General features: G+C 41.6%; 1 protein-coding gene across 1 annotated transcript in view; it reads right to left on the reverse strand.

The window, feature by feature from the left end:
• Nucleotides 1–407: 407 nt before the first annotated feature.
• IKZF2 (IKAROS family zinc finger 2) overlaps nt 408–25,629 on the reverse strand; it is a 105,858-nt gene continuing 80,636 nt past the window's right edge. Inside the window, exons 5-7 of the mRNA XM_034065525.1 lie at nt 14,358–14,495; nt 6,732–6,875; nt 408–1,132 (exon numbers count right to left, since the gene is read on the reverse strand). Of these exons, the coding sequence (XP_033921416.1) occupies nt 408–1,132; nt 6,732–6,875; nt 14,358–14,495 (1,007 nt within the window). The remainder of the gene's footprint in view (nt 1,133–6,731; nt 6,876–14,357; nt 14,496–25,629) is intronic.

A 25,629-nucleotide genomic window follows, 5' to 3' on the forward strand; every position in this document is an offset into this window, starting at 1 on the left:
GTCTGACATTGTAAATGAGTGGCATATTATCAGGACTTTAAAGCACCTAGCAGGGTGAGTGATGCCCCAGAACAGGACATGATGTACAGCTGATTGGTACAGAAACAGGCTGCCTTTGAATTCCCACTGAAAGCAAGGTGGGCCACTCACCAAAAAGTGATGGCAACAGCAAACCCCTCTTTTATCCCTTCCCTCTCTTCTTTCCATTCTTAAGCTGGGCAGAGCAAATGAGGTTGGGTCCACAAAAAAATAAGGTTAATAATAATAATAATTAAACAACAGCAACGACAACAACAGCAACAACAACAAAATAGGCGTCTCAATGTCTGAGGAAAAGTGGGATTGTAAGTGCAGTATTTCTTCATGTGCAGTTCTACTTCATACAAGTCCCCTTTGGATGAGAAGGCCTAGTGGAATGTGTGCTCTCCTCGGACTATGTGCGATGAGAACTCATAGCGGTCCTGGCTTCGGTAGCCACAGATGTTGCACTCTAGTGGGTCCCGGTAGCCGTGGCAGCCCATGTGGATGGTGTACATGACATGGTCCAGGAAAAGAACGCGACAGTGCTCACACTTGAAAGCCCTAATCTGCTCCCCTTCTCCATTGATGACCTTGTAGATATCCTTTAAAGAGCCCTTAGAAGCTTTTGTGGCATCCAAAACCTTGGTGTCCTCCTTCATATAAGCCGGGCTTGGCTTTCTCTTGGGATTTAAGGCAGAGTTTCCTTGGTAGGACTGGCGGTCTTCGTGGCTGCTCTCTGAGTCAGTAGAATCCAGGCAGCTATTGCTGGGGGAGCCCTCTCTATCCTGGGTTCGACTCTTTGGTCTGATGAGGGAGATCGGGCCATCCATGTTGTTCTCATGACTGTCAGCTGTTTCCCTGCTAATGGGCCTTTCTATCCTGTTAGGATGATAGACCTGAGCATAAGCTGAGCTGATGACGGGGGCCACCTCTGCAATTGTGCTTGGTGTGTGCTGCATCAGGGGGTGAAGTGCCTCAGCTCCAAGGTAGGTGATTGCATTGTTGATGGCTTGGTCCATCATGTGAGACTGCATCAGCTCAGCCTCCTTCTCATAGGTTAGGTTCATATCAAAGGGAATATCTGGGTAGCCAAATCTCATGAGCTTTTCACCTAAGGGACAAGAGCAAATGAATGAGACAAATCAACATAATCACTCCAAGGCTTCACTGTAAAAGGGGTAGTGAGAGGAAGAATTTCACCCTGAAATTCCCCTTGACTTGGGGCAAAATTCATTCCTGAGTCCCAAGTTCACCTCCTTCAACTTCACACCTGACCTCCTATAAAGTTTCTGTCCTGAGATGGATAAAATAGCAACTTTACCAACAACTTCCTTTGGTTTTTAATTAAAGGTGAAGCATGTGACTGCAGTGACTTCATGACCAATTGACTGTGCCTGTGCTTTGGTTAGGAAACACATGTTAACTGGTAAAAAATGGGATTGAACCACCAAGGGCAATGAAGCTTTGCTGGTTTATACCATTAGGCATAGTTCCCCGAAATTAATGGAGGCAGTGCCACATGTCCCCTGTGCTCTGAGGTGCCTCATACGTACCTTACAACAGGTCTGCATTGCAAGAAACCTGAGCAACAGGTACAGGGGCACCTTTAGAGCTACAATATTTAAGTCCTTCAACTTCAACAAGTACCAGGAGCCCTGGGGGCTGATCTGCCATCTCATAGTCAAGCTATGGAATGTTTGTAGTTCTCCCCCACAAAAAGAAGGAAAACCTATCCCAATATTTTGGTCTGAGAAAAAGACATAGCAACCACCACCACAGTGCCTGCTTGAGCAAGCAAACAAAATAGACAAACCACAATCTATAGCTTAGTGTCTCTGGTAAGAGGCAAAAGCAACTTTAATTGACACAGGTTAAGTACATACATAATGATGATGAAGTTGGCTCATGTGAAACCAAGTTCACATCCTTGGAACTTTTTTAAATCAATGGCATTCCTGATATGCTGTCAGATTATGCTAGTTGTAGGGCATGTTACCTACCTATCACACCTCTCCTTTGAAGTTCACAATTTACCATTACTTCCATCAGGGCTCAGCTCAGCAGCACTGCTTTTCCCGTGATGGCTTTAGAGTGTCAGTACAAGGAAAGTTCATGTAACAGCAACTCTTTTTTTACATCGAAAAGGTTGTACGCATAACTAGATGTATAGGATATGCATGCTCATATGTGTTCACAGACACAAATATTAGCTAGTTGTTGACAGTTAAATCTTTAAGCTGATTTGACAAAGTCTGATAAATAATTTGGTTTTCATTGTCTTTGTTACTTCTCACTGCCTTGGTGCATAAACCTGCACTTTCTTCAATAGCATAAGCTAATACATTCAAGGAATCGCTTCAGACAACAGAGGCCTGACTATCCAAGAATTAAAGAACTCAAGAATCTTCCATCACCTTTTGCCAAAATTGCTTGGAACAAAATGTGTATAAACCACCATAAGAAAGAAGCAGAACTGCAATCCCAATTCTCTTCCAAATAGCATTAGTACATTTCAACATAGCTATCACTCAGCATTTTATTCTTGACTATAATAATTCATTCCACTTAACGTGGCTTATCTTAAAATCATGCATACAGAAATAATTTAACATTACCCACAGAACAATCATGTTATCCTTGGAGATGATGCATTGCTTTTTGCTTGGGAACTTAGTCCTGATTAGCAAGGTAATTAAATGCAAGTCTAAAGTGAAGCACATAAATATTCCTACTCTCTTCAGCAATACTGCTCACATGCTTCCGATTAGACACCATGTCATGTACCTCACTGCGTTTCCCTATGGTTGGCTGTGAGAAAGCACAATGTAGAAAATTATTTCATTGCTACACACAAGGTATTTGGAGAAAAAGAGGGAAGGAAGGACAGAAGGAGCAAATGGTCTTAAAGCAATGGCCTCCCTAATCTACCATGATGTAATGGTGATTTTTGTCATCAAACATCCTCTTTTCAGTGTTTCTGCCATGGGCTGGCAGTCTCGCTGTCTGTGATACCTGTCCTGCCACTGATAGGATGGACAACTCTGCAATGGGAGGTGGCTCCAGTCTCATATGAAATTAAGCAGCTTCTCCCCAGGTGGGGTCAAAGTGGGACTGGAGGAGAGGTCCACAAGGCAGATGGGGACAGCTCCATGAAGCAGATGGAGTCTTTGCCATGGTGGGAAGAAAAGGAATGAAAATGGAAAAATCCATTGGTCCCTGTCACCTGCTCTGGCCACCCATATCATTCCTGTGTTTGAATAAAGAACTGGATCTGGTGACAGTCTGATCCAGCTGCCAAACATGCTGTCAGTCCTTTGTATGCTATACAGATCAAGAAATAATACCTGTTCTTTATGGACTACTTTAATGAATGACACAAACCTTATTTTGATTCCTTCTGTTTTCCTTGTTTAGTTACTCCAGCACAGACAGCAGAGTAAACTATAAATTGTCAGTGACCTGAATTATTCATTCCTTTAAATATGAACTGGTTCCAAAGATGTCAGAGCCTTAGAAATTGAGCGTGACATAAAAGAGTAAAATAAATGATCACGTGGGGAGGAGAGGGTGTGAAACAAAAGGGTTCAGAAGAATTAACAAACCAGTCCAACATGGGTTTCAATTTTAATTCTTCTTTGGCCAAATCTGCACTTAAAACCAATCAGATTAATATTTTAATTTTTGGGCAAGTTTATGCTCAAATTCTACTTACACTTGACCCTACAATAGTGAAGTAGAAGAAGAAACATTCTCCACTGTGGTCATCTTGTTGTATGACAGTCAAGAAAGCCTCAAAGCAGGTATGTGAAGCTAGATCAAAGCAAACAGACACAAATGCCCTGTGATACCTGTAGACCATCTTGTTGAGTACCTACAGCAACTGCAACACCAGACACTTGTGAGAAAGATGCAGGAAGTCTTGGAAAAAGCAGTTACAGAATTTACCACCAGGTAAACTTCCTTCTGACCCCCATTAACTAGAATTGGACTCTAATTCTGAAGCTGGTTGGTCTTCATCTGTTCTGAAATGCCTGTGTATTTTTGATTCTTACTATAACAACTGTGGTCTTATCCTAAGCCACACGAATGTCTTGTTCTGTATCCTGCTAGTCCTTGACAGCTCAGTAATGCTCTGGGAGAGTAAGCACCACATTCAAACCAAAATGATGTGAATCTGATTCATGTGATCAGCTTGAAGATGGTTACTTTCAATGTCACTAGTGTGTGCTTCTCCCTTCATTGCAAGACGTTATACTTTCTGCCTCCACTGTTACCAAGAGGTTTGGTAAGACCCGTATCTCAACAGTGGATATATAACCAAATTAACTCTCTTTGCTGTATGCTGCTTCCTTTCCTTCCCTTCTGAAATCTCAGCCACAGTAGAGACTGTGGTCCAAACCCCATGTCCCTTGGAGATTGCTGATCAGAAAGAGCAGTAAAGTATTGACAGATGTAGCATGCAAAGATTTTAGCTTATGCTTACATGACCTTCTCATAAACACCATTAAGTTGTTTTGGATATGTGCCACACTTGCAGTAGGCACAGGAAAATTTCCTGCAAGCAAGAGAACCATTATAAGTTCTTCCTGATAGAATTGAACAGTATTTCATTGGGGAGAAAACGGGAAGAAAAGTGAGGTCATGGTGAAAAGAATAAAGGAACAAAGTGGAGACAGCTGTTATTTCAAGCACTGTGATGCCATGAAAGACCAGAAAACACAGAAAAATAAGATACAGTAAATATTAAAGAATACACTTTTCCCCTACAGCTGGATCTGGATAAAAAGCTGCATGTCACATGAAACCCTGAATTCCCAGCCCCAGAAAATGGAATACCAGAATGATTTGTTACACCTATAGAAGAAACAAGTTTATCTAACAACAAAGTCGTATACTCTACTGAAGAGAATAACAATCTGCTACAGCATATCTCAGGCAAGGATTTCCAATCAGTTGAGGTGAGTTTATAATGAGCAAACTATAGTGTTTATGGGAGTAGGCCTGGGTACACCAGGATTTAAGGGAAGAAAGCAAGGTCTCCAGCCCTCCCAGATTAAGTCTCTCGCCCCTGCAAAGACAACCTTGAGAGGTACTGCAAACAATTCTGTTCACATGTGGACAACCTGGGGGGTGGGAAAGAGTGAAAGAGGTGAACTGCCCTTCTTCATTTTGAGGCTGTAATACTTCTGAGGTCTGACAGTTTAAATATCAGCCTGGTTAACTAATACCACTGTTGATCACAACCTGCAAGAACATACAGTACTTGATTGAGACAACATTAGGGAAACTTGCTATGATGGGGCCATGTTTATAATCTCATAAAGCTGTATTTGGCTTGTCAGTAGAGCTGTGTTCCCATTTCTCCCCTCTTTAACACTGTTGTCACAGCTGTAAATTAAATGAAAATATAGATCCTCCAGTTCTCATCAGCTAAACAGTGATCCATTTCAGACCACTTTTAAAGACAACAGTCTAAGGATTAAGCTTTTATATCAGAAGGACTAATTACAATACAGGAAACACTGACGTCCCCCAGATTTCCTTGTGTGGGCTGGATTGTTCCTGACCTAACCTTGGCTTAGCACTGATATTTGGGAATGGTCAGATGACTGAGAGCAGCCAGGTCAGTGTGTCAGTGCCCCCCAGGTGAGCTGCTGCATGCTGCTAGCCCCCTACCATTCAAAACCATGTGAGTTAGCTGAAAACCACCTTCAGTGGTGATTTAACAAATCCATCTGAATTGGCATTTAGCTGAGGGGCAACAACTTTTCTAAATGGCTGTGTTAATTGCTTACAGTGCTCTGATCCTCTCTGTAAGTGTCCTCAGTGTAGGTGAAATGACTATATGACAGCCTTAAATGTTGTACAACTGTCCTTCCAGGGAGTGAGTGTGGAAAATGCATATTACATGACTTTGGAGTCTAGCAGCATACACTTACCCCAAATAACTCTATGTCCCAGCTCCTCTCCTAAGAAGTTCAGCACTGCCTCAGTAGCAGTAAAAAGAAGCTGTAAGTTACCACTCAAGCCAAGTAAAATTCCCTACACTGTCTCCTGTTAGAAGCTGAACAATTCTAAGATGCCAAGACACAAAGCAAAACATGAATTTTTGGCCTAGGATTCTAAAATTGGTAACAAAAAATCATCCAGTGCTGGTTTATGTTCATGCCTCAATAAGTTTATTGTGTGCAGAATACTGCACTTGGAGCAAGCAAAGGAAGTTATGTGATTTTACTTCCTCATGCTGGTATATTATCAGACCAGTTGTTACCAGCTCTCAAGGATGTAATACAAGTTAAAAGTCTTGAGATACTTGGTTTTTAACACACCAATACACACACAGACACATATACATATATATAGAGACAGATAATTATATGAGAATCTCAGTTTTTATTTGCTGGGGCAAGGACAAGTCTAAAGCTCAAAAAGGGCCAGAGAAAAGTTTAGTTACAGCCTCAAGGCACAGTAAAAAGCTCAAGATTTTCTAAACCATTTTCATTATTCTGGGGACCTCACTTTTGAATTCTCTGGGTTGGTAAAATTAATTCAGTAATTTTCAGGATTTCTTGCAGCTATTTAACCATCTCCATTGTTGTCCTTCCCCATCACAACCAAGTTCTGAGGGCACTCATTCTTTTGGCTATTGCAAACAACAAGTAACCTATACCTACACACTAGAAGTAATAAAAGGCGTATTTCAAGCTTACCCACAAACTTCTGTGGGGTGGAGCTTTTACGCTTTCCCATGTTGCTTGTCAGCTTCTCTATAACAGCAGGTCTCTCAAAAGGCACCAGAGAAATATTGTTGTCCATCACAGGCTCTTGTTCCTTACAATCTTCCATAGGAGGTACTACATAAAACCAAAAAATCACATCAGACAAGTCTGGTCTACACTTCACACACAACACAAATCATTTGAGCCCTGCTGATTGCCCAACAAGTGCAACACAAAGTAAAGCAAGGTGCAAGGACACACTGGGCATCAAGACACCAATCACATTTAAGCAGAGCCACAGTTACAAAATGCCTTTCTTTGGGAACATCTTACTCAGCAGAAGCCCAAATTTAAGCATTTACTAAAGGACTTGATTTGTTCTGAATACTTAAGACACCCAGTGAGGAAGGTACACTTCAGAAACCTCACTCTGTAGATGACATTTTCTGTTACTCTCCCTTCAACATCATTGCCTGCTGCCGATGTAACTTCTTCAGTTATTCTTTGCGTAGTCCTTTAACTTCAGGCTTATCATAAGGCATGCTTACCATTCTTATTTTCTTTATCCACTAATCTCAATGACTAAAACATCTATAAGGCATTGATGACTTGTGTTTCCTGGGCCTGGCTGTGCATTCCCCAAGACAACAGCTTCCCAAATGAAGGATCTGTTCATTAAAGTGTGTTTCCTCATTCTATACATGAGATTGTAAAATCAACAAACACTGAACCGGAATTACAGGACTAACATTGTATGGAAATTCCCTTCAGAATCACTTGCAGGAACTATCAATTTTTTGATTAATATATGACTTTAGCGATAGGACAAGGGGCAATGGGTTCAAACTTAAACAGGGGAAGTTCAGGTTAGATATAAGGAAGAAGTTCTTTACATTATGAGAGCGGTGAGGCACTGAAGCCCAAGGAAACTGTGAGTACCCCATCCCTAGCAGTGTTCAAGCCCTAGCTGAATGAGGCTTTAAGCAACCTGGTGTAGTGGAAGGTATCCCTCCTTATGGTAGAGGAGCCAGAACTAGATGATCTTAAGGTCCTTCCCAATCCAAACCATTCTATGATTCTAATATTTTATCCCTTCAAACAAGACCTAACAACCTGTGAACACAAGTCTTCTGTGTCTGTCTTCACACTTTCTGGGATCAGCAGGGAGCATTCCTGTGCAACCTATGTTAGATGAATGCTCACACATCGTCTTTAAGGCAATAAAAAGAAATCAGCAACCTGTTCTGCTTTTACTCATTTCACTCTTTGTTGCTTGTTGGGTTAGGGAATAAGGTGCTAGAGCAAAGGAAGTATAAGAATAGCACAGGCTTCTCACTGGGGGAAGTGACCAACGTGTACAGGGTTTTATGTCACCTGCTGAATACACAGCTACTCACTAAATACCTACCAACTACTCCATGTTTGCTGAACAGCCAACACCATCTCAACACCAAGGAGAGGCAGTGGTACTACGCTGCAGATCAGGCCCAGAGAGTTTGAGTCATTTGCAATATATGTCAAGTGTGATTCAACCTGTACCTCTGCTCTGCTGCCATGAATTTAATATATGGCCTAATGGTCCCTCATACACCTTCAGAAGGTAACAAGAGAAACTTGAGGAGAATCAGGCACCGGCCCATGTGCTAATGGGAAGGTTGAGGTCCAAGTTATTTCAGGAGAAACTGGGATGACCTTGCACAGAGTTCCTACAATCTGTAAACTGTGAGCAACCCACTGCATTCCCTGCATGAGATAAATCTGCCAGTGGTCTCGGGTGGTATTGCAGAGGAGGCCTGAAACCCATGTCTTCTGCTAGTCCTCCTCTGGTCTCTCACCTTAGCAGCCTTGTGTGTCACAGGCACCTTCTCCCTCAGACTGTGCCACAAGTGAATACCACCAGGCCACTTTCCTCCCACGTAAATTTACTACCTTAAGGATCCTAATATGGAATAATCACTCCCCTGTTCTTAAACAGGCAGCTGTTTGCTAGCCCATAATAAATGAAAAATGGGGTGATAAAGGTCTTGTCTTTGCCTTCTTTCTAGTAAGGAAGAGCAAATACCAGGCAGTTACAAAAGAGAGTATCTGCTCAGGTGAACTTCTCAATTCAGACATTCATAATAAGAAAACATGGCAGTTTTTTCATTTTATTCCATTTGTGCCTCTGCTGCTATGGAAAACTGAGTTCTTTGAGACTCAGAATCTACCATATGCTATAAAATGATTTACTCTGCTGCTTTTTTATTTGTACAGGATGCTCCCCCTGAGAAACACAATAGTATCTCATTTACGAGGCAGTCCTGCTGGCTTCAGTGAAAGAAAGGAAGAAAAAGCATAAATATGAAATGAATCTAATGTTGCAACAAAATGGGATGCAGTGTTCAAGTGACCTAATAAATGCCCAGTGCAGACCGGGAGGTCTGGCATCCTCTAATATCTAAGGCTAAATTTTTAAGGCTATTTAAATACCATGCTTGGGCAGGAGCTATCTGCACTAGTTCTACACAGGTATTTACCAAGGAGATTGGGGAAGAAAGGAAAGATTATGTCTGTTGATTTTCACTGGGAACTGGTATCTGACTGTCCTTTGGCTAACCGAAAACCAGTGTATGTGTGCAGACACATGCACACTCTGTGTGAAACCCTGGATCCCTGCTCAGTGGCAATACCCATTCTCACGGCGATGGGTGAAGTCTGCAGGTGAGTGCCACTTCAAGGACTTCCAACCCTTAGTGTACAGGCTGGTTGTGGGGACCTAGGGAAGTGCAGAGGGCTTTAAATCCCTCCTAGGAAGACCCACTAAAGCACATTGGTTTTATAGGGCTGTACTTGCCAACAAAATCAATTGAAAACCTCCTGATTACTTTCACAGTCGTCTGATTAAGCCCCAAATGTAGTGACATTTGCATGTCTTATAGCAATTAAGTAATAATTAAATAATTCTACTGTTGGGCATATGTGTGTAAAATGCATATACAGAATCTGAAACCTTTCTTCCATGAGAAATGAATAGTGCTAAAAAAGACATCTGCTCTTCTCTAAGTCAGGCAAAAATTCTGCTTGGACTCCTTTTAAAAGTAAAATCATCACCAATAAAAGCATTTTCTTTTCTATCCTCTAAAAGTAAAATCATCACCGATAAAAGCATTTTCTTTTCTATCTTTCATGCTGAAAGATCTTTTTCCCACCTCAGAACTCTATAATCCAGAGCATGGCTCTATTTCAACAGAATCACGCCAATATTTCTATTGTGATGGGAGCAAGTTACTAGAATGTGTTTTGTGATACAGATTTCCTGGGAGAAGGGAAAAACAGAAATAGCTGAGTTTCTGAAACCATTTAAATTGCATGGAAAACAGAACCAAACAGGTGAGATGTCACATTTTAGAAACCCAAAGAGAAGCTAAATCTCACATTGGCAATTCTAGATACATTTCCTTTTCAATTTAAAAACACACAAATGAAGGACAAATAGCCCAGCCTGCACCTTTTTCTTTCTTTCTTTTTTCGAGGAAAACCAGAAGGAATGAAAAAAGAGAAAACCAAACAGATCACACACAGACAACAGTTATCACAAATCAGCTGCTCTGTGGTAGAAGCTCATGTGTAGTAAATACAATTCCCTTTGTGTTGTATTTCATCATATTTCATTACCTTGGTAGTGGGAGCTAGTGAAGAACAGCTGACACCTTATAACTAGCTTTGATACACAACTTATTTTATGCCTTGAACTTACAGTCTCAGCCCAGCAAGGCTTTTTTATGCTTAAAGCCAAGCATCTAGCCCATGAAAAGCCCACACTCCAGTACATTTCTTTTCAAGGATGTTCTTGATCAGCTATCAGGATGCACTCCTAGATTGCCCATGCAGGTGTTCACCATCTTTTCAATTGCAGTTAATGTTGCTTCTAAGCCCAAACTCTCAGTTCACTGGATGGCTTTCAGAACAAAGTCTTTACTTTCCTGAACTGGTCTTTCAACCATAGTGCTTAAAGCAGCTCTCACTTAGGTTTTGCTTCTTAATTTGCAAGAAACCACACATACTATTAAAGAAGTTTTATGCTGTTTCAGTGAGGAAAGAATAGGGAAAAAAGAAGCCAGAAACATACCCAGTGTGTGTTGTGCTGATAAATACTTTTGTGTGCAGACAACAGACACTGGGCTAAATCTCAGCTGGTATAAATTAGTATTACTCCATCAACTTCAGTTTCCTTTCCTAAGCACACAATATTGCTATCAAAAAAAGCGTGTGTGCACAGAGAAATGACAGGAAATATTCCCAGGGACCCTGGTGTGAAGCCTCCTGTGGGACCAGCATTTTAATGATGTTTTAAGCAACTATTTAAGAGGGAAGGACACAAGGCCATTGTGTGTTTTATGTAGAAGTGGCCTTTGAGCCTCACATAGCCTAGGGCTAAGCTTCTTTCTCCTTCTCCTAAAGAGTATGCTTCTCCACTCCACTTTAAGAGTTTCCCTTGGCTTTTTGCTTTGTGAAGATGGAGAAGAATATGTAACTGAATGTAAACCATAGCTAGCCTTCAATATATCTCTGTTTGTTCCCACAAAGGTCATGTTTTTGGCATTGAGAGACTGTCACTTTAGTTACCCCAATACGCCGCTAGCTACGAGACCACAGACTGATTTCTACCTCTGGGGACAGCACTGCCAAGTCAAAAATTGCCAGGAAAAGTGGGAGCTCTCTTGCAGCAGCCATCGTGCTGAGCAGGGAATAGGACACAGCCACAAGGAGGGGCAGCTCAGCAGGCAACTGGCACCCTGCAAGAGGATGGAGAGAGACTCGGAGACTTCTACATTCCTACCCACACACTGAAACTAGCCCTCCTTCCCTGCCTATTGCTTCCCCCTCTGGCTTTAGTTAGGTGATCTAGCCATCTCCAAAACGAAGATCTCATCAGGCCACAGCAAAAGCACCCAAGGAGATCTCTGTAACATGCCTATAAACCCATCAACTTGAGCACTCAAACTGTCTAGTTTTCTGGAAATAATTAATCTCCCCAGAAATAAGTTAGACTGATGTTAAATGTTGTCTGTATTGGTTGAGACTCAGCACAGCTGCTTGCCTACTTAAAGCACAATGCCCACACAGCTGAAAAATCCCCAGCTCTACCTATTCTGTGCATAATGGTGAAGTTGTGACCAGGAGCCACACCAAAATGCATTCAGGGGCTTCAAAACACTCAGGAAGAAGAAAAAGAGTCAGAAAAAAATCCCAATGTGATGCAAAATTAACCAGTGATCAAAATCTCCAAAGCATACACTTACTCATCCTCCGCAATAGCTTCTCCATGTGTGAGATGGGAGAGAGGAAAAACAGTACATTTTTCAGCATTAGACTAAGACCTAACCTTAAGCTGAGTAATCATTTGTATTCTCCTCCCTGCTGACTTTATAGTGCCAGGAGAAAGGACTCTGCTGCAGACATCTACAGGTTGGTGCTCACGATCCTTTCTCCCATGCTGAGCTTCACGGGTGGGAGTGATGCTGGGATGCGAGGTGAGATTTATTCCTGGTCCCAACTGACTCTGGAGCTCCCTATTGCTGCCTGTCCTTGCTGTGCCCTCGCTAAACAGTTAAACAAAGACAGTGGATCAAATATCCCCTTAAACGTTCACCAGGGGAGATTTAGACATATTTGCCCGGAGGAGAAAGAGGCACTAGTTGAATTCAAAGTGCCGTTTTAAGCTAATTTTGTTGAGAAAAGTGAAGTGGTTGTGTGAACATTTCTATTTTAAGCCTCAGCAAAGTCAGTCAGGCTGTAAATAAAAGAACTGTCCACATGGGGTTTGCACTGGTTTAACTTCAGCTGGTAGAAAAATCAATGCAAGATCAACCATTCCAGCTTCTCTGGGTAGATAAGGAATTACCCTTCTTGTCACAGCACTAAGCAGCTTAGAAAAAGCTTTAGATTTCCTCAGAAGTAGACTATCAACAAAAGGAAACCCAATTTTAATATCTAACTGAATAAAACCCGGAAGTTGAGTAGAATTTGGGAAGATGCTCCGCAACATGATCTCTAAAGCAACCTGGCTGTCATAACTGCATTAGCCTTCTGTTATTCCTCTAAAGAAAGGCTGACTGAAATCACTAGCTAATAAAAGACAAGCACACCCTTGCAAAGAGTATGTGTTTTGTGGGGAATGGAGTTGGTGGTTAAACTCCTACTATCTACTAACCACTCCATCTAACAGACTGAGCACACAACAGGTACCTGCCAATAGCAAAGCCCTGAAATCAGTCTTTCCACTGACTTTTACAAGTGTAAAGTCAGGCCTAAACCATATGACCACTAATTTCACTGTCTTTAAAGTCATCCATTACATTTTAAAGGTTGACTTTAGTCTCCAGGGTTTCTACAAAGATTGTAATTAATACAGATGTATGAACCTTCAGACAATATGTATTAGATATATTTAGAATGCCTTTATAGGATTAAATTCTTCATGGAAAAATACTCTAATTTTTGTGATCTTTTTCATCAGAAAACATTCCATATTATTTATGCTGAACAGATTCTGTTTCAGCTTGTACTTTTAGGGTTTTAGACGTGACCTTTCAGAACTTGTACATAATTAATTTCCAAATGAAGACACATGACTCCACTCGATAACAAAAAGCAAAACGGGGAGGAAAAAAACCCAAAGGGAGCATTATTTTGCCTTTTCATTTACCTACAGTCTAACTTTTGGTATTCTTAGGTATATGGTAATTTCTTATAAAAATGGAAAACACATTCTTTTGATATTTTTTGATTAGATACCAAACAATAAAGACAACTTTTTAAAGTTAAAAAATGTTCAGTTTTAGAACAGTTTCCAAGCCGTTAATTTTGAATGGAACTGTAACAATTTATGGATAGCAATCATTTAGCATTTAGCGCTACAACCCTGCAGTCTGAGGCATTATGCTCATTATCCACACTGATCCGTTGAAAACGAATTCATGGAGTTTGACATTTCTTGCTTGCAACAATCTTTTTGGCAATCTTCAGTCTTTATGTATATTAACACATGCAGTGTTAGTTAACATATTAATACTAACACATGTAAATGCATATAAACATTTTTGGGGGGTTATAATTACTTTCATCAACACTGCTGAATTCCATTCTACTCTGGAGATTTTTGTATCTACCCCTTGCTTTTCTGGTGATATAATATTAGAGGGAGTAGAAAGAATGACTTCTGAATACCTCCACTGTCCTTACCTCCTATGAGTTATTTTCTTAGGGTAACTTTATACAGATGACTGTTTTATTTGCATGTTTGCCTATTTATCCACACTAAAGAATGAAATACTGGCTGAACAGCAAAACCATTGCTATTAAACTGGACAGAGTGAGGACTTCTGCCCAGGTGTACCTGCCCATGGCAGGGGGGTTGGAACTGGATGATCTTGAGGTCCTTTCCAACCCTAACTATTCTATGATTCTATGATCTTTTCTCCTTCTGCCTATCTGGGCATAATGTACCTCTAAAATGGAAATGATGCAAAGATGGAAGTGATGCAAAGCCGAAAGGAAGGAAGAAAAACAGATGGAAAAAACCCCCTCAAAGGGTGCTCCAAGTCCAAGAGACCTCAACAGGCAGTTTCCACCCACCATGGTGACTCATGACCTGCCCAGCAGCCTCCATACTGACATTCTGCAGATAGTTGTGGCAGCGTTCCTTGTGCTCCTCCAGTGAACTGCGCTGCTTGTAGCTCCGGCCGCAGTAGTTGCACTTGTGAGGCTTTCCCACTGTGGAAAGAATGAGAACGTCAGGTCAAATCCTCTGCGACCCACTTTTACTATCAACAATATCACCTCTGCAACAAACAACTCTTGTGATGGAAAGACACCTAAGAAAGGTTACTCGAGTCCCAGACCTTTTTCCCAGCCCCATTTTCCTGCCGCACACACCTCCTCCCACCTGATGGGTACTTTGCCCCATCTCTTTTTCACACTAACATGCAATACCAGCAGGAGGAAAAAGAGGCGGACTTGTTGATTGCAAAGCAAACAGACAAGAGGGGAAAACAAACCAAACAGCTGAATCACGCCCCAGCACTGCCTGTGTGTCACCAAGCCTTGTGGGAAAGAAACTTCTGAGACACTTTGCCTATCGTACCAACAGTTGCAGTCACTAAAACGAGCTGCCCCAGTGGCCTAATTCTGTTCCCAGCTGTGAGGAAACCCATTACATAGCCCAGAGGAGTTCTTTCATTAAGAAAATGTTGCCAAAATTACTAAGGGAAGATTGGAAATTAAAAGACCATAGAAAGTAACTTTGGTAACAGGACTGTCACGTGCCAGCACTGAACTTCCACCAGTAATTCACAGAGACTGGAGGATAATATAATTATATATATATACAAATAAAATATAAATGGCCATGTACAACAAAAAATCAAGCCATGTGAATATGATTTGTAACTTGAATTTCATTTTCTTTGTTTCACTCAGAAGCATTATGAACAAATGTTAAATGCCTCTTAATACATGCAAAACCTGGCACCAGATCCTCATAAAGTATATCCTCTTCATAGCATGTCATTAAGAAACCACAAGAATGGCCTAACCCAAGGCCAGAAAGCTAGCCAGAAGTGGATTTTGCCAAACTGTGCTAATAAAGGCTTTTAATATAATTTAAACTTGTAGAACATGAACATTTACTCCGTAATAACTAAAGGGCTATTAAGTCAGTACTGTAAGTCTAGTAAAACACCATCGGCTGTGATTTTCAGAGCTGGAAGAGGGATGGGGATGGTCAAACTTCTTCCAGAATTCTGAAGATCTTAGGTAAGAATATTAGTTTCCAGCCAAAGAAACTGAGAACATCCTTTGCTGGATAATATATGTGTTTCTATTGGGTTTCCCCCAGTATTGAAAGCTTTTCAGGGTCATTTACTTAATGAAATCCAAGCTTTACTAATTACAGCCAAAATGCACTGTCACCACTAGGATGGAGAGAACACAGAGGAAACTATGGGGAGGACACCCCTAGCCAACAAGAAGCTGGGCAGAGGGCTCCTAAACACAAAAGTCCCAGCACCAGGGAAACTCTCTGGGGCCTCTGCAGGACTAGCCCATACCACAGTGTGTGCCCCACATCACCCATATGATGGAAGATGAGAAAGCCTGAGCTTAGGCCCAGGAAAACAGAGCCTTACTCCAAAGAGTTGTGGTCTTTATTTCATTTTGCTCACTGCCTTACACTGTTGCTGCAACTGGCGCTGGCACTGGGTATCTCAGTGGAGGCCAAGCATGAGGCTCATTATCATTCCCAGAGTAATTGCCCTTGATGTGAATGATCTGGATCAAGCCTCAGCTCTTAAATATAAACCAGCCATTTCATTCTAGAAGCACCTTTAGGAAAACACACTAGCGGCTCCCTAGGATAGACTTTTATCATCACCATCACACTGCTTCATCATGCTTCTAGATGGCATCAATGTCTGTCAGCCTGATGCCTTTATTAGAAGCTAACTCCTTGTATAATCAAAAAAATCCAATGCAATTGAAGGTATTAAGCTAACCAAGCTGAAGCAGGGTTGAATTAACCCACCTGCTTTGGCTACACCAGGTTATCAAGGAACTTAGCTAAACTGTAAGACACAAGGGAAAGGGATGATTCCTTTCAGCTGTTCAAGAGGCAGTTATAACTAATCAAATATATTGTCATTTAGCACAGAGAAACATTCTGTTACAAACTCCCAGTCCAAAAAAACCCCCCAAAATTGATTCAACAACCGACAAAGGTTTATATGACACCTCTTGAAACGGTTGCTTCCTGCACTGCAACAATATCTGAAACTATTTATACACAAGGCTGAGCTTTTCCAATGATATCTAGTATGGTCAGCTACCCAAATTCCATCAAAATTCAAGGTTCATAGAGATGGTAAAAGCTAATGATAAAGGCACGATTCCTATAGGCAATATGGGATTTGCAGAACATAACTCCCCAAGGAAAGAAATACTCCAGCACCCACTCTGCCTCCTCTGGGAGAAGAGAATAGAATAAACAACATGTGACAAATGTTAGTCCTGTTGCCTATTACACAACTGGAAGCTGCTCAGACACACCTGTGAGGAACAACGTTTGTGGGCTCCAGTTGAGTAGGACTGACTACAAGTTCCTTGGGTTCATTTCCAGCTTCTGTCCCTCCTGCTCTACTGATGCAGCCAATGTCAGAGGCCCAAACCTGTACAATCTGATCTTACAGGGATGTTGGAACCAGGTAATTTTTACTGTCCCTTCCAACCCAAACCATTCTATGATTTTTACTATACAATTACACAAATTGACTGTGTTGTGGTGCCATTGATCAGGTCAGACCACAATGGAATCAGTTCTGATAGCAGCAGTTGGTGTCACCAGCAGTTCTCACAACCTGTTTGGCAAGAGGTGCAGCTGGCTGAGATAGCACTTACAGTCTGGGTTTTAGAAACCTTGTCATTGTGACAAATGTCATGTCACTGAAATAGCTGCAAATTTCCCCTCGTGTTCTCAAATTAACTAATGACAAAATATGTATTTGTGGACATGAACATTACAAGTGGGTGCACATTTTTCTGTATTTCATATTACAGAATGGTAAGGTTTGGAAAGGACACTAAGATCATCTAGTTCCTATTACCCAACTGAAAGCTGTAGAAATCGTATTGGAGAATTCAACTCCAGTGATCTCCTCAACAGCATTCTTTGTTACACATGGCAGTCATGTGGTTTCATATGGTGGTTTGCTAAGAGGATTTCAAATACTGTATAGTACGTAAGCATTAATAGCCCAAATCTGCCCCGCAAAAATGTGACTTGCACTACTGGGCATGAGCAGTCTTGGTCTATAGGCCACTGACTTGAAGGCAAAGAGCTCAACAGTGCTATTGGCTAACAAAACCCTCCCTAATCCCCCACTAAAGAGAGTTCTTTCCTCCATAGAGCCATTTTCACTGTGAAGCTGCTCAAAGTTTGGTTCAACTTGCTTGGTCTGAAGCTGCCTTCTCCAAGATCCTCACTGAAGACCATGGTACATGACACCACCTCTGGCACCGTATGTAACCACCAATGCCAATGAGAGTGGCACCCAAGCAAAATCAGTCTGGAAATCCCTGGCTTGGGGTAATTATTCCTTTATCACCTTTTCAGAGTAAGCAATCAGATAAAAAATTACCACCACTCATTCTCATAGAAATGACGCAATTCAGTGAATGCAAACAGGGCCAAAACCTTGAGAAATCTTCGATCTATTGTTGAACTGGGAAAGACCACAGCACGGGGCAAAACCCAGCGACCATACTCATGGAACAGCTAACTTGAAGAACACTAAAAAACACTGAAATGTCAGAATTTCCACGTGTTTAAACTCAGATTTGTACAACTGACAATGTGGCACCGAAAACCCACAGGGGAGTCTCAGCCTCAAATGGAAAATATTATGACAGTCACAGTGAAAAAGACATTTAAATTTGAAGTACAATTTTTACCATGAAACAGGTAAACCACTTGTTGAAATTCACAGAGAAACGGAGCTTGCTTGTGAAATTAAAATGCTCATGTTAAAGGAGGAAGGAGAATAGGAGGAGGACATAAAAGCCAAGGTGTTTCTGAGTTAGGAATACTTTGAGTCCTGGGGGCAACTTTGATAGCTGAGAAGTCTGTGCAGTGACAATGAGATGATGTAACACTAAGGTCAATATTCCAGACAGAAAGCAGACTTGGTCCTAGGGAAACTTCTTTAAAGTCATAAAAAAAGGTCAGCAAAAGAGAAAGAGCCCATAAGGCATTTGCACAGCATTTTGTTCTCAACAGAGATGGGAGTGCATAGCAGAATATAAAGTAAGTCAAAGGGAAATAACAAGGCATCCCAGGTAATACCTTGCAAGAAGCATATAACATGAGAAAGGCTTATAGAACAGGTTAAGAGCAATGATACGCTTTGCTGAGCTAAAATCTTGTCTTCCTTAAGACCAATGACAAAACATGCATGGATTTTAGCAGTCAGGATTAACTATTCCCACATTTCCCTATTTCAAGCACCATGTTTTCCTAGGCAGCAGCACCGAGCACCTTCCCATCCACCTGCCCATGTCCCAGGTTCCTGCGGCTGCTCAACCACTAACAGCTCATACAGGAACGAGCATTACTATAGCTGTATGACATAGGGCAGCCCAGCCCAGGGACCAGAGACTTTGCACTGAGGTTTGCACCAGACTTTTATTACTTTTGCACTATTGCCCCATGAGAGCCTTACAAAGGAAGCCAGCCAAGATTTAGGAACTAAGTGGCCATCTGACGTAGCTACTTTCAGTCTGAGGAAGTCCCTTCGATCGGAGCACACCAAGTGTGACTGATTTCTGTGTAATCTGAATTCCCACTCAGCCCCCAGCACCTCAGAGCTGGAGGAAACCCCAGTACTCTCCAACTGAAGCTTTCTGAAGCAGCATCGAAGTTGCTAAAATGTTCCACTATCTGAAGGGGGCTTACAAGGATGCTGCAGAGGGACTCTCCATCAGGGACACAGTGATAGGACAAAGGGTAATGGGAAGATTTAGATTAGATATAAGGAAGCTAGCACTGTGGCTGACAGTGTTCTTTCGGACTGATACTACACCTATTGGTGAGGCTGTAGAATCCACCACCATGATCATAACCAGTAGTAATGCATTATTTCTTCTTTCTTCCCTAAAACTGGAAGCCCCTGGCAAGCAGAGCTGTTCTGCACTTACGTGGTGCCTACTACAGAGCAGCCCTTTCCCTTCCCTGAGACTTATCAGAGTAAGATCAGTTTTAATACAGAGGTAGGAAGTATGATTAAGGCACTGGGCTGGGACTAGGGAGCGTACAGTTCACCTCTTAGTTATGCTACAAATTCTGTGACTGCAGGCAAGTTATTCTGATTTCCTGTGCTTTAATTATTCATACATATGATTAAGGTAATAATTCCCTTCTTCACAGCATGTAAATGAATTCATGCACTTTGCCAGATGCACAGAGGCTCATTTGGTGAAGCTCACACAACTAGGTAGATACAGGAAAATATGGCCTGTATCTCTACTGAGAAATTAAGGACTTAATAATACACTGTGATTTTATTAGATATGGGAGTGAACATTAAAGAGAGGGAGGAGATATTAAGGATGGTGCACAGTAGAGGACCAAGCAGGAATAAATTAATCAGGAATAAAACAATAGGTGGCATAGGAGGCAATGTGCAGGCATAGTGCCCTTTCAGGCCATGAGATGGTCAGCCCAGCAAATGTAAAATGCCTCTGAGCTTAGTGACATTTAACGCCATACAGGACAAAAAAGAGAGAGTGTAACAGTGAGAAAGAGGTGGATATAATAACTGCTATAGTCCTTCCCACCTCCAGCTTTCCTGCGCCAAGGAAGCAATTGCTGGAGCCACGGAGGACCAAGGCAGCGCTGAGGTTCCGGCAGGAGGGCTGAGGCTGCAGAGACATAACACAGTTCGCTACTGTAATTAAACAGCACATTTTGGCTTTTCTAGAGCTGCCCAGCTCAAAGCTTCACACACACAAATATTTACATGAATAACAGACCCCTGAATGAATTAATCACAAAAAGAATTACAGTGAGACCTAAGCCCATGCTGGCTCTGAGCAGCACGTAGCTTTGCAAAGGAAACTGCCTCCCACTCTGATGTTGTATCTTGCTGCTGTGCTTAATGACTGTAAATGTGTTCATTGAAATTCATGGGGGCTCTTTGATTCGTTGCCTTTTTTTGCCTGAGAGATTACACACACACACAATAATGGGTATATACTGGTGTTCAGAAATAACAGCAAGTCCCACAGCTAACCCAAGACTGTCCAAGACAATCTGCATGCAGAAGTCACAATGTGCAAACGTCTAAAATAAGGCTTCAGGCTGCTAGAGCACACACACACAGACATGCAACACGCAATATCAAGTACTTGCACTTCTGAGTGCCCAACCTGTGGCATCTGAAAGCAGTCTGATTTTCAGAAAGAACCAAATCTCTAAACTCATTATAAAAACTTTGGCTTAATCTCTTAATGGTAGCCAATCCAAGCAAAGGCAGCAATACCTGGGGTATACTTCATGGGATGCAAATGTGTTTCTGGACCTCATGGAGTTCTGATGTCTCCAATCTACAAAACCATTAAGGTTATCGTATTTTGGGCCAAGGTTTAGGTTTCATAAGGTCACGTGGTAAAGGATGGGTTCACTAGATCATGCAGTAAAGGAGATCATACAGATAGATCTGTGCTTAAAAAGGTTTCTGGATACTCTGGATTCCTCAAAAGGTTCAAAACCTAAAATGCAGCATTACATCAGGAGAAGGCTACATACATGCCATTAAGCAACTAGTACTTTCTTGACTTGGATCTTGAAATACAGCACTTGACTCATTTCACGACCTCATGGCCCAATGTCTCTTAGTAAAGATTATTATCAATTGCCTATTGATATTTATGTGGCTGTTCAACACTTTGTGAGCCTCCCAGCACATGAAAAATGGCTTGTCCTGACTTTTTATACAGCAGCAGTCAATGATAAGTTATTTCTGTCGACAACTATCACATACTATTACAGTAGCCCTATACAGCTTGCAGTGAACCACCACTAGATACTTGCGGTACATCAGCACAGTAAAACAATGGCAACACATTGCACCTACACACCCTTTGTTTCCTAGCCGTGCTTGCCTTTCCCATCAATATCTCCAGGGCACAAAACAGCAGCCTGACACCTGCATCTACCTGCCAGTTGTTTACGGTACTGTAAAATAAGCAGCTAGATAGAAATACTGTACTAGTGTGCAGTCCTGCCTTGATCTTCTACACCAAGCAATGTCAAACATCAGATTATATGTGAACTCCAAGGACGTCGTAGAGGCTACATTTTGGCTCGAACGGACCCACTAAAACATGAACACATGGAGAATAAGTAAATACACTAGTTGGGAGAAGTTTTCAATCATCTTCATCTTCTCTATGCATAAGCACACAGCCAGAACCTAGTGTAAACCAGTACACATGAGTGCTCATGTCCAACAGCTAAGGGATTGGGGTCCTTATTTGCACCTTCAAGATGTTTCTGCCTGCAGCCTTTTATTACTTGAGTAGGTTATTACAATTTATCTTGCAGCTATTGGTGGCTCTGCTATTTAATCTGATTCATCAGATTGTGTTTATTTATTAACTGCTCTGCAGGATTTTACAGATAAAACAACGTTCCATTCTGCCACAAGGGTTATAAATAAGTAGGTGGCATTTCTGTGCCAGAAGTTTAACAAACAAACAAACAAACTAACTAACTAACTCCTGTTTCATTGGCACAGTCACAGAATCACTGAAATCTCCCTAACAGCCCCGATACTTGCAGGGCTCCTGCCACAGTCTCACATCACCTATTAAATAATTAAAACCAGAAAAGCAAGAATCTCACACCCCGTTTCCTTCCCTTGCAGCACAGAAGACAAACAGTTCATTTTGTAGGTTTTTATGTTGTATCTATGTATGCATAAAAAACCAAAGGAAAATGCACCATGCAAATAAATTACAGACTACATCAAGGAAAACAAAGATAAGGACACTAAAGTTATACTTAGTTCTGAAAAGAGATGACATTCACGGCTGTTTGCTCCAATTCCATGTCCCAAAAACACATTGTGCTATATAGACACTCTCCTCATATAATTCTCTTGGCTTACCTTTATTTCTTTCAATATAAGAGCTTCAAATCTGACAAAAGGCACCTGACATTCATAGAATCATAGAATAGCTAGAATTGGAAAGGACATTAAGATCATCTAGTTCCAACCCCCCTGCCATAGGCAGGGACACCCCACACTAAACCATATCACCCAAGGTTGGGGCTTTCACATTCCCCCCTGGATATATGTGAAAATTCCAACTGCAAATGTTTTGCACTTGTGCTGTGAGGCCACTGAACTGGGTGCATTGTCCTTGTTCTATACCAGCACATCCCAGTCCTCCAGGCACCCCAACACTGGTGGGGATCCCAGGAATTGTATGCAGACTCAGAAATGGTTAAATACTATTAAAAAGAGACTCTGTTTAAATAGCACTCTGATGGTGAGATAAAACTAAGACAACCCAGGAAGTCCACAAAATAACTGGGGGTTTTATCACCCAGCTAAGTTCAAAGTCACTTAGAGGCAGCCAGGTTTAGTGCAACTTACTTTTAAAGGCAGAGAGACCCTGCAATGAACCTGAGAGAGGAGCCTTCAGAAAGGAGCCTCCTCCCTACAGTCCCTCCATGCTAACTGGTTGTGGGTGGGAGCCAGCTTAAGATGAAGGTTAAACCTTAACTGTACGTACCAGCTCTGTACTTTCCACTCCACTTCAGACCTTTAATGTCATATTAAACTCGACTTGATAAGCTGAGAGTTAACTGGTTCACACAACAAACCTTACAAAATGTGCTTGTTTGCTTCCCTTTATTTTAACCCTGCTCTGCAATAGAGCAAATAGGAAAAATTCAAACAAGCACAGGTTGGTCTGTTGTTCTTTGCCCTGTCCTGTTCACTCCCTGTCAATGCTACAGCGCAGCAGGAATTCAAGGAGGTGACTGGAGATCCACACGTTATTACAAGCCAAGCTTCTACTACAGGTGGAAAGGAATGGCTCACACACTCGGCACAGGGTGTGGGTGCCTTGGTGCAGATCAGGAATGCTGCTGGACAAACACTCCCTTGAGAAGTGCTTTTGTTTGTTTTGGGGCTTTTTTCCCCCCTTTGGGCAAAACAAATGCAGATGTCAGGCCAGATTCACAGGTAGTATCAATGGAAGCAACACCCTGAAGTCAATTTAGATCACCTGCATACAGTCTGTGTTTATTTCAAGTGCAGTCCCTTTGCATACCTTTCAGAAGTCCTTTAGCATCTTAAAGCAAACAGAATCCATTAATTACTCAGAGCAAGAAAGTGCCAAACAGAGTATTACCAGTTATTTTATACTATATAAATAAAGGAAGACAGAGCGAATACACAGCCTTTAACTTTCCTAATGAGCTAGTTTTCTTCTGCATCAAACCTCTGAACCAGTTATCCCTAGTTCATTTCTCTTCATCCCATGTCAATGAGTTCCACTGTTCCACCAACATGCTTCCACATGAGAAAAAGCATTTCTTTTAGCACATGACACCATTCTATTTTACGTCCCATATTTGGAGATAAGAACATGCTCCAGGTTCCCTTTATGTAAGTTAGTTTTCCCTTTTCTTGTTACTGTCAGAAACAAAGTTTTGGAAACAGACTATTAACAGTAAGCTGTCATGAAGATAACAGTGACATGGGAAGAGCAACACTGACAGCTCCTCTTCTTTCCCAACCACTGAAGTTGGGAGTTTTCACTTATTTTGATCAAGGCTAGAAGTGAAGGAAACCTTGCTTCCGAAACCAGGTCAGGCTGTGAAACTAATGGGCTCCTTTGGGACATGAACATCTTTATTCATACTTTCCTTTCCGTCCAAGAACCAGTGTGGCCCATGCCTTTGCCACCCTTGGAAAGATCTGCTCTTCAAGCATGTGGTTTTGTCATGCCTTGCACAGATGTCAAATGAGGTCAGACAGATTGAGCTGACTGACTGTTTTTACCTATGCAGTTTTCCTATCTCCTCCTATTGCTCTCTGCCTGACAACATATATATTTACCACCAACATTACAGAAGAGCTCGAAATGGGACTTGAAATGAGTGGGACTCTTCTCAAGCAGACAGTGCTGAGCCAAGCTGTGCTGCATACTTTGTAAAACCTCATATGCTTAAAGGTTCCTCCAGGATAAAGGGTTTTGGGCCAGTTTACTGCTCCCAAATGCTCTTCCCATTTATTCCAGCTTCATCAAAGCAAATGAATCTGCTGCCACCAGGGCTGGACAGATGCCTCCTTCCCCTACCACGTTTGTCACCAACACTTGGGGTCTTCACTGCTCCACGTTCCAAATTAGCCATAGTATTTGGCAGGGGGAAGTCAGGACCATTTTGTATGAAAACAATCCTTAGCAAAACAGCAATTAACAATAAAGATATCTTTTAAAGGATGATGGCATCCTTTAACTGTGGGAGATGAATCTGGGATACTGGGCAGCTTCTGTTCTAGCACAAACCTCTGCATCAACTGTATGTCTGACACTGAAGCTGCATGAATCTTTTATGGGTAATAAAATTCAGCAATTCCTAAAACCCCAAATCTTTCCTGCTGGAAATTGGGTGTTTCTTTTTTGGTGCAATTAGTTTTGCACTACAAGCCCTCGACACATTCAGAAACTGTTATTGTGGCTGAAAGGGAGGCAGACAAAATGAAAGGAAATTAAATATGGGTGTGAAATTCAACCAAAAGGAAGAAAAAGAAAAGAAGTAAAGAAAAAGCAACTGCTTGGGCTGCAAGTAAAGGCAGAGAAGCAGGACAACACAAAACAGAGCTCTCTCACCATCCAGAAAGGCTTTAAAAAGGTTTCCTGTAAAAAAGGGGAATTTAAGAAACTCTGAACACACTTAACTGCATTCCTTGCCCAAAAAAAACCTCACAATCAAAATTCATCCTGAAGGCTGCAGTAGGCTATTTAAATTAGCTGAGCTCTCTGCAAAGCCTGAATCAAGAGTGAAAGGGTGTGAATCTGCTCATTTGTCAATACCTGGGAGAACAAAACTATCTCTTTTTTTCCATTTTCTTACATCTATTTTTTTATTTACTTTGTGTGTGAAGAGGCTTGAACCAAGTCAACAGATGGGGATTGAGGATGTCTGCATTCATTCCTATCTGCGACACTGATGTCTCGAATGCCTTTGTCAAGTCCCTTTTTGTCTGTACTAGATGTATCCTCTGCAGAAGGTACTCTTCCTGTTTTCTTGTCTTGGGATTGAACCTTCTGAGAAATGACT

Source organism: Melopsittacus undulatus, chromosome 8 (assembly GCF_012275295.1).
Source record: "Melopsittacus undulatus isolate bMelUnd1 chromosome 8, bMelUnd1.mat.Z, whole genome shotgun sequence".
Classification (NCBI taxonomy): Eukaryota; Metazoa; Chordata; class Aves; order Psittaciformes; family Psittaculidae; genus Melopsittacus; species Melopsittacus undulatus.